The sequence below is a fragment of the Harpia harpyja genome, chromosome 5 (genome assembly GCF_026419915.1).
Source record: "Harpia harpyja isolate bHarHar1 chromosome 5, bHarHar1 primary haplotype, whole genome shotgun sequence".
In the NCBI taxonomy this organism is placed as follows: domain Eukaryota; kingdom Metazoa; phylum Chordata; class Aves; order Accipitriformes; family Accipitridae; genus Harpia; species Harpia harpyja.
This window is the reverse complement of record NC_068944.1, coordinates 55,917,426-55,930,566: the sequence shown is the minus strand read 5'-3', so window position 1 is coordinate 55,930,566 and position 13,141 is coordinate 55,917,426. Positions and strand designations below refer to the sequence as shown.

At 38.9% G+C, this 13,141-nt stretch overlaps 1 protein-coding gene across 4 annotated transcripts in view; it reads left to right on the top strand.

Annotated features, from left to right (window-relative positions):
* Positions 1 to 9,745, top strand: part of RNF19A (ring finger protein 19A, RBR E3 ubiquitin protein ligase) — a 66,064-nt gene extending 56,319 nt beyond the window's left edge. For all 4 annotated transcript variants that reach the window (XM_052787131.1, XM_052787130.1, XM_052787132.1 and 1 more), the window contains 5 exons: positions 1,717 to 1,831; positions 3,927 to 4,088; positions 4,750 to 4,963; positions 6,975 to 7,118; positions 7,501 to 9,745. In XM_052787131.1, the coding sequence (XP_052643091.1) occupies positions 1,717 to 1,831; positions 3,927 to 4,088; positions 4,750 to 4,963; positions 6,975 to 7,118; positions 7,501 to 8,188 (1,323 nt within the window). In that variant the 3' untranslated portion in view covers positions 8,189 to 9,745. The remainder of the gene's footprint in view (positions 1 to 1,716; positions 1,832 to 3,926; positions 4,089 to 4,749; positions 4,964 to 6,974; positions 7,119 to 7,500) is intronic.
* Positions 9,746 to 13,141: the final 3,396 nt, after the last annotated feature.

The window sequence follows — 13,141 nt, the reverse complement described above, 5'->3', positions numbered from 1 at the left end:
GCATTGGAAGAGTTTGTGCTTGTGCTTTGATAGTGTTTCCTTAAGGAAGTGCTAGTCCTATCTTTTTCTAGATATAAGTCTTGTAACCTGCCAGTTTTCTGTGTTTATTGAAATCCCTCTTCTTCTGGCCCAGTATTTTTATTTGGATACTCTTTATTCTTTACTCGGTATTCTGAAGCTTCTTGTTTCATAGTTATTCCTACCCATGTAAGCTCCTATCTTGATGTTTTCAATCAGTTTCTCCTCTGTAACCACTCCCTTCCATTCCTTTTTGTTGCTTTATGTTTAAGGAATCCAGTACCCTTCATAGATACCTTTGTTTGTTGTATACCTTCTGTTTTGGTAGTTAAAATTGCCCATAACAGTAAAATTCAGTGCCTCAGATGATCCTGCTAATTGCTCAGAGCCCCATGAAACCTGATCTTCCTGGGTTTGTAATCAGTACACACTCATACTGTGAAAGTGTTACTGTTCAATTTTTCTGTTTTAATCCATAGGTATGTTCCACATTCAAGTGCTCCCTTACTCTGTTGCTCTTTGTACAATGTACCTCAGAGCAAGTATATTCATTCTTGTTATACAAAGTGCAGCGTCTTCTCTGCCCTTTCCTTGCCTGTCTTGCCTGAACAAATACAGATACTTCAGTTTATTCCAAAATGAGAACTACCCTACGAAATCTCTAACTGAAATCGTAATTTAGAAAGCACAACATGTAATAAAATTTTCAGCTCATTTTTTGTCATTCTTTTTGCAGTAGCATATTGATACAAAAATATTGTGATTATCCTTTTAGTACTCCCTTTTGTGTTCCTCCTTAGATGTAGTGAGGATTAACTTAGCCTTATGGCAACCATTAAGATAGCAACCTATTGTTACTTTGTAATTATGTCTTAACCAAGAACAATGACGGAAGTGCGTATCCCTGAAAAGCCACGTTACTAGAGAATAAATGAAACACACAAAAAATAGGGACTCTGTAAAACAGTGATCTTTGAAGGCCTTTCATGTTCATTTGCGATTTGCACCTGATAAGTTTGAGGCAGTTACGTTTTAGAGTTATTTCAGACTTGAACCATCAGTAAGGGTTTTGGTTAGCAGATTTCTCAGTAAATAGTAGCACAGCTAAGACTCAGGTTTGCTAAAATATTTCCTGTCTCAACAGCTTGTCATGAGAGGGTGCCAGAGCAATGGAGTTCTTGCTTTCTCCTCTTCCCAGGCTATGTTTGGTGAAGACTGCCTTACTGCAAGATTTTCATGGCTCTGTTATATCAACCTCTGTTTCAATATGTCTAATAATCTGTGAAAGTTTCACTCTGTATTGTTTAGGGGAAAGATGGCTGGGAATAAGAAGTGTCAATTTGATCAGATGTGGTAGTTCTTTGATCCTGAAAATTGTCTACTTTTCCAAACTGTGTAAGCTGGAGTAATGATTAAAAAACAAAGCTGTTTGATGATTTAACTCTTCTAACTTGAGGCTGAAAGTAAATGCTTAGTTGCTAGATGGGAGGACTTCTAACTTTGAAGAAGTTGCCTAAAATTAAGAAATGTATAAATTTGCTTTGGGATAAGGAATAACTCATGACACAGAATATGGTCTCTCTGGAAGAGAGCAGGGTACATATTCCTAACTATTTTATGTCAGTTCTTCCATCCTTGCAGCAATGTATTATTGATGACAATAATACTCTAAAACCCCTTTCTTCTTTTCTTCTCAAGATTCACAATCGATATGAAGGCAAAGACATTTCAAAGCACAAGCGAAACTTGGCTATAGCAGGCGGTGTAACCTTATCTGTAATTGTTTCTCCAGTTGTAGCTGCAGTAACTGTAGGTAAGCAAATATTACTATTTTGTGTATTGGTAGCACCTTGCAACCGGAACTCTATAAGCAATCATAAATAAAACAGCTGAGAAGTCCTACAGTTGCCTTTTATAGGTGAAGGAACTGAGACAATGAGGAGTCTGAGGTTATACATTTATTGGGGCAGAATGGAGAATACAGTACTCCAGGAAATGCTGCATTAAAACGAAGAATTAAAAATAATTTTTGTTTTGCAAATTGAAGTTTCCACATTGTCATATCTGGCTTTTAAAATTGAAGTATTTAAAGCTTTTTTTAAATGACTGACCAAGAAAAAACTGTTGCCACAGAGTCTATTCGTGTTTGAATAACTTAATATCAAACTTTTCTCAACACAGAAGTAAAATACAGTCTCTTACACTTAACATTATGGTGGTTGACAAACTATTTGTTACGCTCTAGGAGTCAGAATTCTATCACATTCTCTCATAGGGATTGATGAGGATAGCATTTGAGGAAAATCTGGCTGTAGGTTACAAAATACTTGTCTCATCTTACCATGTAATTTCAAGATCACTGTAAACAAACCCTGATTTTTTTTTTTTGATAGTGGACTTGCCCAGTGCTGCCTTGCTTCTCCTTTGTTGCAGCACAGGCATCTTTACAATCGCACAGTAAGCTGCCATGGATAACTGATTCACATTAAGACCCACCATTTAGTTTTAAGCTGGATCAGTCCCCTGATCCAATTCATCACGCAGTTGTGTATGCAGTGTTCCCCCTTGTGCCAGAAGTAATGCTCAGAGAGGAATGAGTGGCCTTAGGAAAAGACAGGGCCGCTTTTAGCAAGTGATGGTTTAAATTAGCCATGAAGCTGTGGCTCTAAACTGCTTGTTAACAATGGTGGACCACTGTGCAAATGCAGATACATGCTAGTCATAAAACCCTCTGGTGTCTGTCTTCATTGCATTGTTCTCATGTGGTAAGCTGTGGTGTCATACCCCTCTAAACAGGTAGTGGGACACAAAGTCTCGAAGATGTATTTATAGGTCTGCTTTACCTCATTCTTTTGAGCTGTTTCTTATTCCTGACCAGCAATAAAACTTGGCTTTTTAGGGAAAGCAGTTGGATTTTATTTCATGGAGTTTTTGCTCTTGCCCCGTTGCCATTAACACATGGTCTCCAATCTCAGGGCATTATATGGCTTCCACAGTAATGACCCTGAGAACATGGATTTGCTCCTTCAATGCTGAGGAATTTCTAGTGAAAGGGACTTCCTATAACTGGAACCCTTCTTTTGGGTTAGACTGAGGAGCCTTTGCATTGGGTCTGCTGCTGTCCTGGCTTTTTCAGAATGTGCCAGCTTGCCATTTTTCAGTCTACTGTTTTTCTGTACCTTCTGTGTATGTCCATCAGCAAAGCCATAGAATGGTTTAATTCATATGCCAAAGGAGTAACTTCCACAGTCCACTAGAAGTGGTGGCATGGATGTGTGTGTATATGTATGTGTGCTTTAGCCCACAGTTCCTTTCACTGGTTTCCCTTAACTCCTGCCACCCTGCTCCAGAGAATTGTTTACTTTTAAGGAAAACTTGTGTAATTAAAACTTTTAAATTGAATCAGTGTGACACAGTAAATATGAAAGAACCTACAGTAATAATAATATTAAATTGATAGCAAAGGCTTGTCTGACTTTAGTGTATGCAAAATCAAGCCCCCTATTAAATTAGTAGAGGTACTAACATTTTTAGTTGAATAATATTTGAAATAGATCTCTGCATTTTCTGCTTCTCAGGTGGAACATTATTATAGTCCTCAATGGAGCTTACATGAACTTTTAAAGTACTTTCATTTTGTTTGTAAAAGATGTTATTGACGTACTGGAAGTATTAATACATCAAGTATTAAGTGTCTCTGCCTACCAATGCTGATAGAGGACATTCTGCCTGCTGAAAGTACTTTCCTGTCATTTCACCTTAGTGTTTTACCAATATTTCTTAATTTTGCTCCCTCCTGATTTCTTTCAAGTGTGAAATACTAAGTGATCATAGAAAATGAAATTGCTATTATGAAGGGCTCTAAATTATAAGTCACATTTAATGAAAGACTGTACTTCCCTCTGTAGGTATTGGTGTTCCTATTATGCTGGCTTACGTGTATGGTGTTGTTCCAATTTCCCTCTGCCGAAGTGGAGGCTGTGGTGTGTCAGCAGGCAATGGAAAAGGTGTCAGGATAGAATTTGATGATGAAAATGATATAAATGTTGGTGGAACAAATGCAGCTGTAGGTAAGAAAATTTAGTGTTCCATTTTCTATAAATATGGGCTTTGACTTATATTTGATGCCCTTAGATACTAGAGTACTTATTTGCAGTTTAGGACTACTTCCACTTGTTGCTGGAAGACCAGCTCTCAGGTGAGGGTAGCTTCTCTGTGTTCATGTTGTGCTGTAATACAAGCATTAAAAGCTTTTCTTGCCTATTTTAATCAAAGCCAGAATCTAGTCTTTTCTACAGGTAAAAGTATTAAGATAAAATTAATGCTGCTTTTTCAGAATCCTGTTTTGTGGAAGCTAGCTAGCTGGCTTTTTTATCTTTAATAGGGGGAACTAAAAGCTGATCTGATGCTTTATTTCTTAGTTACATGGCAGTATCCTTTGTGGTGGGGTCTCTGTTCCTTCACTCCATGTTACCTGTTCTATCCATGGTTAACTTTGGTATCTTAAGTATGTGATGTCAGGCAACTCCACGTAAGGTCTCTTTTTTTGGTGGTTGGTTTTTGGTTTTTGCGTTTTGGTGGTTTTTCTTTTGACAAAGTTATCTTTTTGTGACAGTATGTTTTATAAATCCTTTTTCTCAGCATAATTTCAGGAAAGGTTTCCATGGTCACATTCAAGAAACTGCTGAGTTCTACTTCCATAACTGATAAGCCTTCTTTATTTCTGTCTAGATACCACTTCAGTAGCAGAGGCACGTCATAACCCTAGTATAGGTGAAGGAAGCGTTGGAGGACTGACTGGCAGCTTGAGTGCAAGTGGTAGCCACATGGATAGAATAGGAGCCATTCGAGACAACCTTAGTGAAACTGCTAGTACTATGGCCCTGGCTGGGGCTAGTATAACAGGGAGCCTCTCAGGAAGTGCAATGGTTAACTGCTTTAACAGGTAAGAGACATGTTTTCTACTGTACAGTATCCTGCTCTACATGTAAGCAGAGGAAGTGGTGTTACTAGGATTTTTTGTGTTTTTTAAATTGGCTCCTATTAAAAGGAACTGTCTCTGGGAGATAGAGACAGTTCATCTCTGACAAACTTGCTGATTTCCAAGAGATCCTGCCAGACCACAACCCTCAAAGAAGAGTTTGAATTCTTTTCAGGATGAGTGGGACCTGAGATGTTGTTCTCCTGCTTCCCAGGAGAGCAGCCTCTACCCAGGAGTCAGAGGGAGGTACCTCGTGTCTAACACATGTCATGTTCTCTGGTGCGTCTCATCCCAAAGTCAGAACTCCTGACTCGTTCAGTAGTCTACAAGTACCAAGCTGTGCCTTCAGAACACCTGGGTGGAGTGTGGATTCAAAATGGACTTAGGCGGGAGGGGAGGCAGCTGGGCACCTAGCCTTGCCAAGGTGGCAACTTCTTGTCGCTTACGTGCCTAATGCCTCCTGTGAATTGGGGCCTTACTATTTGTTGGCTGTCCTGCACCCTGAAGAGAAAGGGAGTGTCTGGAAAGGATTGTTAACGTTTAGGGTTCAGGATGGAATTTGTTCCTTAAATCAGGTGCTAACACTGCTCATTTTCTTGAGTAATTTGGAAGTCCAGGCTATGTAGAATAAGGAATGTAGGATTACCATTAAGAGTTCCCTTATGCTGGGACAGGTATTTTGAGCTATGACTGCTGAGTGAGTGTCATGGTTTAACCCCAGCCAGCAACTAAGCACCATGCAGCTGCTCACTCACTCACCCCACCCAGTGGGATGGGGGAGAGAATTGGAAGGAAAAAGGTAAAACTCGTGGGTTGAGAGAAGAAGTTTAACAGAACAGAAAGGAAGAAACTAATAATGATAATAATAACAATAATAAAAATGACAATAATAATAAAAGGATTGGAATATACAAAACAAGTGATGCACAATGCAATTGCTCACCACTTGCCAACTGATGCCCAGTTAGTTCCCGAGCAGCGATACCTCTCAGCCCCACTCCCCTCAGTTTACATACTGGACATGATGTCACATGGTATGGAATATTCCTTTGGCCAATTTGGGCCAGCTGCCCTGGCTGTGTTCCCTCCCAACTTCTTGTGCCCCTCCAGCCTTCTTGCTGGCTGGGCATCAGAAGCTGAAAAATCCTTGACTTTAGTCTAAACACTACTTAGCAACAACTGAAAACATCAGTGTGTTATCAACATTCTTCTCATACTAAACCTGAGACATAACACTATACCAGCTACTAGGAAGACAATTAACTCTATCCCAGCCAAAACCAGGACAGTGAGGTATACCTATCCTATTTTAAGAGCTAAGAGTGGAAAACAAAACAAACAAAAATGCTTCCAATTCACTGTCATAACATAGTTAAAGAAGGCATTTGGAAAAAAGCCTATAATTTTTTCTGCCTTATCTGCTCAGCCCAACTTAAGATTGCTCAGGTTTCTATTATTCCTGTTGCTGTTGATAATAATACAATATAAAGCAGAGTACAGAACACAGTTCTCTGCCTGTTATTTGATTAGTAATAATTTTGCAGCTGGAGAAACATGGGAACTGTCATGTCTTGAGCTTGTGTACCCTTCTGATAGTTTTTTCCATTTTTAGAGTACAGTACAGTAACTGCAAAATAATTGTAGCTAAGCCTGGAAGTTGTTCTTGTAAATCTCAGGGGGGAAAGAATCTAGAACCTCTGGTTAACACGCAACACTTGGCTTTGCTGGGAAATTAGTCTGGTTTTGCTTTGGGGTGTTTTTGTTTGTTTCCTTGTTTTAAATAAAAAAATAGTCATTTTTGACAGTGGGAAGAGAGAACCTGTTTCAGTAGGGTAAATATGTGCACCTGTGTTGAAATAACTAATAAACTCTACTTATTACTGAATGGTGAAGCTCTACAAGGTGATACTAATTTTCAACTAGTGTGCTTTAACTGTAGTAGCAGTATATGCAACTCTTTTTCTTTCTCTCCAAGACTGGAAGTACAAGCAGATGTGCAGAAAGAACGATACAGTCTGAGTGGAGAATCTGGCACAGTTAGCTTGGGAACAGTTAGTGACAATGCCAGTACCAAAGCAATGGCAGGATCTATTCTGAACTCCTACATCCCTTTGGACAGGTAAGAGAAATGTGGTGAAAATAGAAGATTAATAAGCCTTGCTTATTAAAGGCTATTCTAAGCATGCCTTAGCTGTTCTACTTTAATGATTACCCTTTGAAACTGCAGATTTCGTTACAAATTAAATTACATGTGACTGCTTACATTTTGCCAAGGTTATTTCCAAAGAGGAGCACTGTCGCTGTAGCTCAGTAAAGTGTTTGGTCTTTCAGACTTCGTGTTTTTCTTTGGGCTGTTTATTTGATTAAACACTTCTCTAAAACAAGTTACATCTCTAACTTTCTTTTGCTGTGTATCTTGGAAAGCAGCAAGAGTTTGTTTGCTGTGTTAGCTGGCTTGTCTTAGATGACCACTTACACTTTCGGATTCTTTCTTGTTCTAGGGAAGGCAACAGTATGGAAGTGCAAGTGGATATTGAATCAAAGCCAGCCAAATTCAGACACAACAGCGGAAGCAGTAGTGTTGATGATGGCAGTGCTGCAGGTCGTAATGCCGGTTGTTCATCGGCCTGCTTGCCAGAAAGTAAATCTAGTGCCACCAAGTGGTCCAAAGAAACAACAGCAGGAAAAAAATGTAAAGGTAAGCTGAGAAAGAAGAGTAGCATGAAGATAAATGAGACAAGAGAGGACATGGATGCTCAGCTGTTGGAACAACAAAGCACAAACTCCAGTGAATTTGACTCTCCCTCTCTTAGCGATAGCATTCCATCTGTAGCAGATTCCCACTCGAGTCATTTTTCTGAGTTTAGTTGCTCAGATATGGAAAGTATGAAAACTTCCTGTAGCCATGGTTCCAGTGACTATCATACTCGCTTTACCACAGTCAATGTTCTCCCAGAGGTGGAAAATGATCGCTTGGAAAACTCTCCACAGCCAAGTGGAATCCCTGTGCCTGTTCCAACAGCCCCAAGCACTGATGTTCCACAGCTGAGTTACATTGCTGAGGAAAGCATTAATAATGGATCTTCGACAGATGTAGATTTAGGTGTCGGTGAAACACTGAAAGAAACAAACAACAACCATTCACAACATGCTGTGGAATTGAGCACTGCTATTCAGACTGAAATTTAAGCCTGTAAGTGCTGCAAAAATATATTTACCACTAAAGAACCCTGTCTGAAAGCTGGTTGAATTACACGCAACTTCTGTAAGTTTCAGGTGACCAGCAGAAGCAAGGTTTTGATACAAATGCATTTTATATATACTTGTCTGATAAGGCAAAATACTTCATATGGATCTTAGACCTGTGTGAAGAGACATGAAGGCTTTAACCAAGTGCATTACAACAGTACAAATATGTCCATGTTTTGTATTTTTGCCACAACTTTGCTTGAAAGCATATACTTGGTGTATTTAGATAAAAATTGGTAAAATCTTAGTATGTTAAAAGCTGAAATGAATAATATGTCCTGCACTGTTCACTTGGAAAATATGGGGTTTGGGATAAATGGGTGTTAGGTGAGCGTTAGTGACTTAAAACCGTTCTTGTGTGAACTCTATTTAAGGGAAGCAAAATTTTTGCAGAGACCGCTACAAACATATTTCAACAGTGAATATTTGTAATGATAATCTTGTTTCATAACTGGACACACTGTATTTAGAAAGCATGTAGAATGAACCGCCTATCTTCAGATGGATGTAGCCTGTGTCAGAAGCGTTTGTATGTGTGTACATTTTGAGCAAGGTTATGGCATTTTACATAATTTTGAAACAGAAGAAATTGGTACTTAATATATGGTGGAATGGAGACATCACCTGGGAAGAACAGTGGAGTTACTTATTTATTCATGCAACCAACCATGCAGCAGATAAGGCTACTATATAGTGTGTAAAAACTGTAAAATAACAATCTGGTGATTTATAAGCATTGTAGAAAAGTAGATGCAGTCACCTTTCATTAGGGGGAAAAACGGTGCCCCATCAATTCTTGGTGCCTTTGGAAAAGACTGGGTTTGAAGTGCCTGGTCGTTTGAGGATTTTACTGTAATGTTTTCCAGAATGTCCTCTTTGGCCACCTTGGATCACAAAAGAAAATTCTAGTAAATAAAATGACTGTGGTAGATAAATGTATAATAATAATAATGAAGTATTAGCCTACCAAAGACTCACTCAGGCTTTAGTGGACATGACATCTCTTTGCTAGATATGCATATCTTCAGTCCCAGAATCAAAGTGCAGTGCAATGACTGCCCAAGTGCAAAGATGGGTTCCAAATATGCTGGCTTTTTTCTTTTTCTTTTGCATATGGAAGATGTACAGCTGAACACAAGCTGAAGTTGGCCAAAGCGCCTGCACTGTTAATGTTTTTTTGCTATGTAATTCACTAAAATGAAAAGAAAAAAAAAAAAAGAATTGTGAATATCAGAATAACAGTTAACAATGTTCTGTCTTGTATTTCATGTATTGCCATTATGGTGCTACTGGAAGTTTGGTTGGATTAAAAGAAAATGCCATGAGCTGCAGTCCTCATCCATGACTTATCCTCACCAGTTTCAGTAATATGCTTATAACACTAGTGCCAGTTATGTTATTTGGTAATGCTTGTTACAGTATTTGTATATTTGCAAATCAGTTTTGCTCAATAATAAGCGTGTAAACTGCATATCTGAAATAAATGTCTAAATACTGGCTTCTAGTGGTCCTTTGTTTAGTGTGCTGATTAGTCTTAGAAGACTGCGTATGTTCCCAGAAGGGGCTTTTTTTTTCTGTAAGGTGCTGACTGCTGTCATCTCTTGTTGCCTTTAAACATTTTTATTTTGTTAGGTGTGCTTTGGAAGTTGAATGCTCTGATACTTTGAAATATAAGATCTAAAGTTAGTTGCATTTTGTACAAGACTTCAACCTGATTTCTTTTCATCTTACAGAATAGCAATCTGAGCGGCCTGTAGGGCAGGCAGGACAGTAAATGGTTTTCTGAGAGGATGCGGCTCTGGTATAAGCATATTACTCTTTAAACAAAATTGTACCATTTTGGCACAAGCGGGCAGGCTTGTGAGATTGCTGAGCTAAACTCAGCCTCTACTTTCTCCATCTAAAGTGATGCTCTTCTCAATTCACACAGTCTGTACAAAGTTCTTTCTGAAACACTGCAGATTGGCCAGAGTTTCTGGGTAACAAGAGGTATTTTTTGCTTGGCTGAGCTGCCTATTCACACTAGGCTCATTTTCTCACCTGCATCATGACAGGCTCAGGAAATAAACTTAAAACTGACTGGGATGCATTACAGAAGACAGCTGGATCTGACTCATCCCAAACCCATAGGTAAGCTATATTTATATTGGAGTGAATAAGAGGATAACTGTTATGCTGGGTCAACTCTAAAGCTACAATTAAAGCATTATTTATACCGCTTCCAATGGTATAAATTCTGATGCTCAAAGAGAGAATAAGAAATAGGATGAGGGAAACATAATGTACCCTAGAAACAGTAGCAAGGCATACAGGCAATTTTTGCCATGTCATCAGGTGCTCTGAGTTGGAAACAAATGCAAATTTTATATTTTGTGGGGAGGTTAGTGTTAACAGTTCCTTTTTGTGCTTTGTTCCTGAATGATTCCCCACCCCCACCCCTGGTAGTCTGAACACTTAAAAAATACCTTGTTACTAAAGAGTAAATGTATTGATTTAATCAGCATTAACTGCATGAAGCATTTGCTGTTCATCTTACAGGGCCAGTTTGTGACTTCTGATGTAATTTTTCAGGCCTGTATAGAAATGTCACTGTTAGAGTCATGAACTGAAGGTTAACTGATTCTTTAAACAGAGGCTGGAGAATGGAGTAAAATGTGACTTGGTGAGCCAGTCGTGCTTCTGTCACTGCACATGCAGTCCAACTGGTGAACGTCCTTCAAGGCTGCCTATTTCTAAACCTCTGAGTAAGTTAAATTTCTGTGCAGTCTCATGTGACCACCTTCAATCAGTCATCTTAAGCCAGATGTTACTTGCTCCATGCCATACAGCAGAAGGTGAACCTCCCCTTTGGCTTTTATTTTCAGTTTAGTTCTGAATGTGATGTCTTATGCAATAGCAATAAAGTTAGCACTGATGTCTCCAGGCTTTGAAAATGTGTGATTCGGCTTTATCCAGTACACCTATGAAATGACTAAAGCACATCAATTTGTAGCAATGCAATCTAATGCTTACAGCAGGGAATTGGGAGGTGGAAGACCTATTGTTGTGAGTTTAAACTTAACTCTTAATTTCTTAGGGCCTCAATTTGGTGTGCAGGAAATTGGAAATATGGTTTACTCTTGTAAGTAAAGTTTATCAAATAATAGTATTATTTTCAGTCACTCTGAAATAATCTTTGATAATTTTATATGCCACATTAAGAGGTAACGTGTTGAAATATAGGTAAGTTTTTCCATTCACTTTTGGATAAGTTTTTAGCAGAAAACTGTTGCTGATTCATTTTGTAACATTTTTTTATTGAGAGGTAATACTTCGTATGTGGAGTCCAATAAATTTAATGCAGTACTGAATTTTGAGTCTATAAAAAAGATACAACACTTCTATTAATACACTAATACAGAAGATGCTTCTCTTATTTATAGATCTATCAGTATAAGAATTCAATAAAGGAAAGTTTTTCTTTCACTGAAATAAACCACAGGTTTATATCTGGTCTCCCAACATGGTGGTTCTTTTTTAGAAATCTTCATGGTTCCTGGCCAAGCTGACTAATTTATGTCAGACTGTGAATCTCAAGAGGAAATTAATTTTAACATCTGCTATATCAGAGAACATTTGAGATAGTTACAACTTTAAATAGATAAAAGCTTTCCTCCCAATGTTTGCATATGCTTTTTTGTAAAGCATCTGGACTTGCACCTCTCTTCCTTTCACTGAATCAATGTCACAAACTTTTGCATGTGTGAGCTGCTTACTTTTTACTGATATGTAAACATTTTTTGACTCTTCCAGTCATTTTGATATGTAAATCCAAATTAATTTTAAATAGTTGCCTACTTAGTAATGCCATCACATCTCATCACTCTATATGGGTAATCATGCTTTATAAGGAAAACCAAGCAGATGGTTGAAAAATATTAACTAGACTTAATGAACTTAAAAATAATTTCCTAATAAAAGTTCTCTTGGTGTAGGTGTTTAGGAGATATATTTTAGTTGCCTCACTGAAGAAAAAAAAAAAAACAAAACAAACACACACACCCCAAAACTCAGGTTGTATGTAATGAAATTGTCTAGTTAAACTTTATTCAATTACATTTAAGCCAAACCATACCTCGAAGGGGGCAAAAAGGGTGCTGAGCAGAAAAGAAGAAAGGTAAAATACCCTGTCCTGTGTAGGTGTTTGGAAAGGAGAGTTTGGATTTTTGGTCCACCTTGCACAGCTGTGCTCAGATGGTATGTCAGTGGCATTTGGAGCTGGAAACTTGTCTGAGCCACCACCTGCACTGTGCCCCAGTGTCTGTTGTCCTGGGTGGCTGGGCACTGTGTGCAGGGTGGGCTGGAGGTCCTTGCCTCCACTGCGCTGGAGGTTTCAAGAAATGAAAAGGTGCCAAAGGTTGGGAGTCAGGCAGGAGGTGAACGCATGCAGAGAGCTGAAGGAGTCCAACTGCTCAGCAGATCACCACCTGTGTTCCCTTGCAGACAAGCAGTGATGGCACATCGCTATAAAAGGCAGCAGCGTTTCTAGAAGGTTTGGGGTGGAAGGGACCTTAAAGATCATCTAGTTCCAGTGCTAGTTCCTTAAAGATCATCTCATTTTGGATGCCTCTGCCTCAGGTAGGGCTGATCAAGGTGCAACTAGGGCTTTAAGTGACCATTTTTAAAAGTTTTTCAAAATGGCAGAAATTCTTGGTGGATCCACTGCTGCAGCCTGGGCTCTGGTGTGGATCCTGCTAACCAGAGGTGGCTCTCCCTTGGGAATAATACTGCTTGCTTGTGCCTGTACTGCCGTCTTGTTTTCTGGCAGTCATGTAATCTAGAAGTCTTGTCTCTGAGTGTAAAAGAACAAAAGCTACTTGACATCTTCCTCCTCCAAGTGTTGTTTTGGAGAGA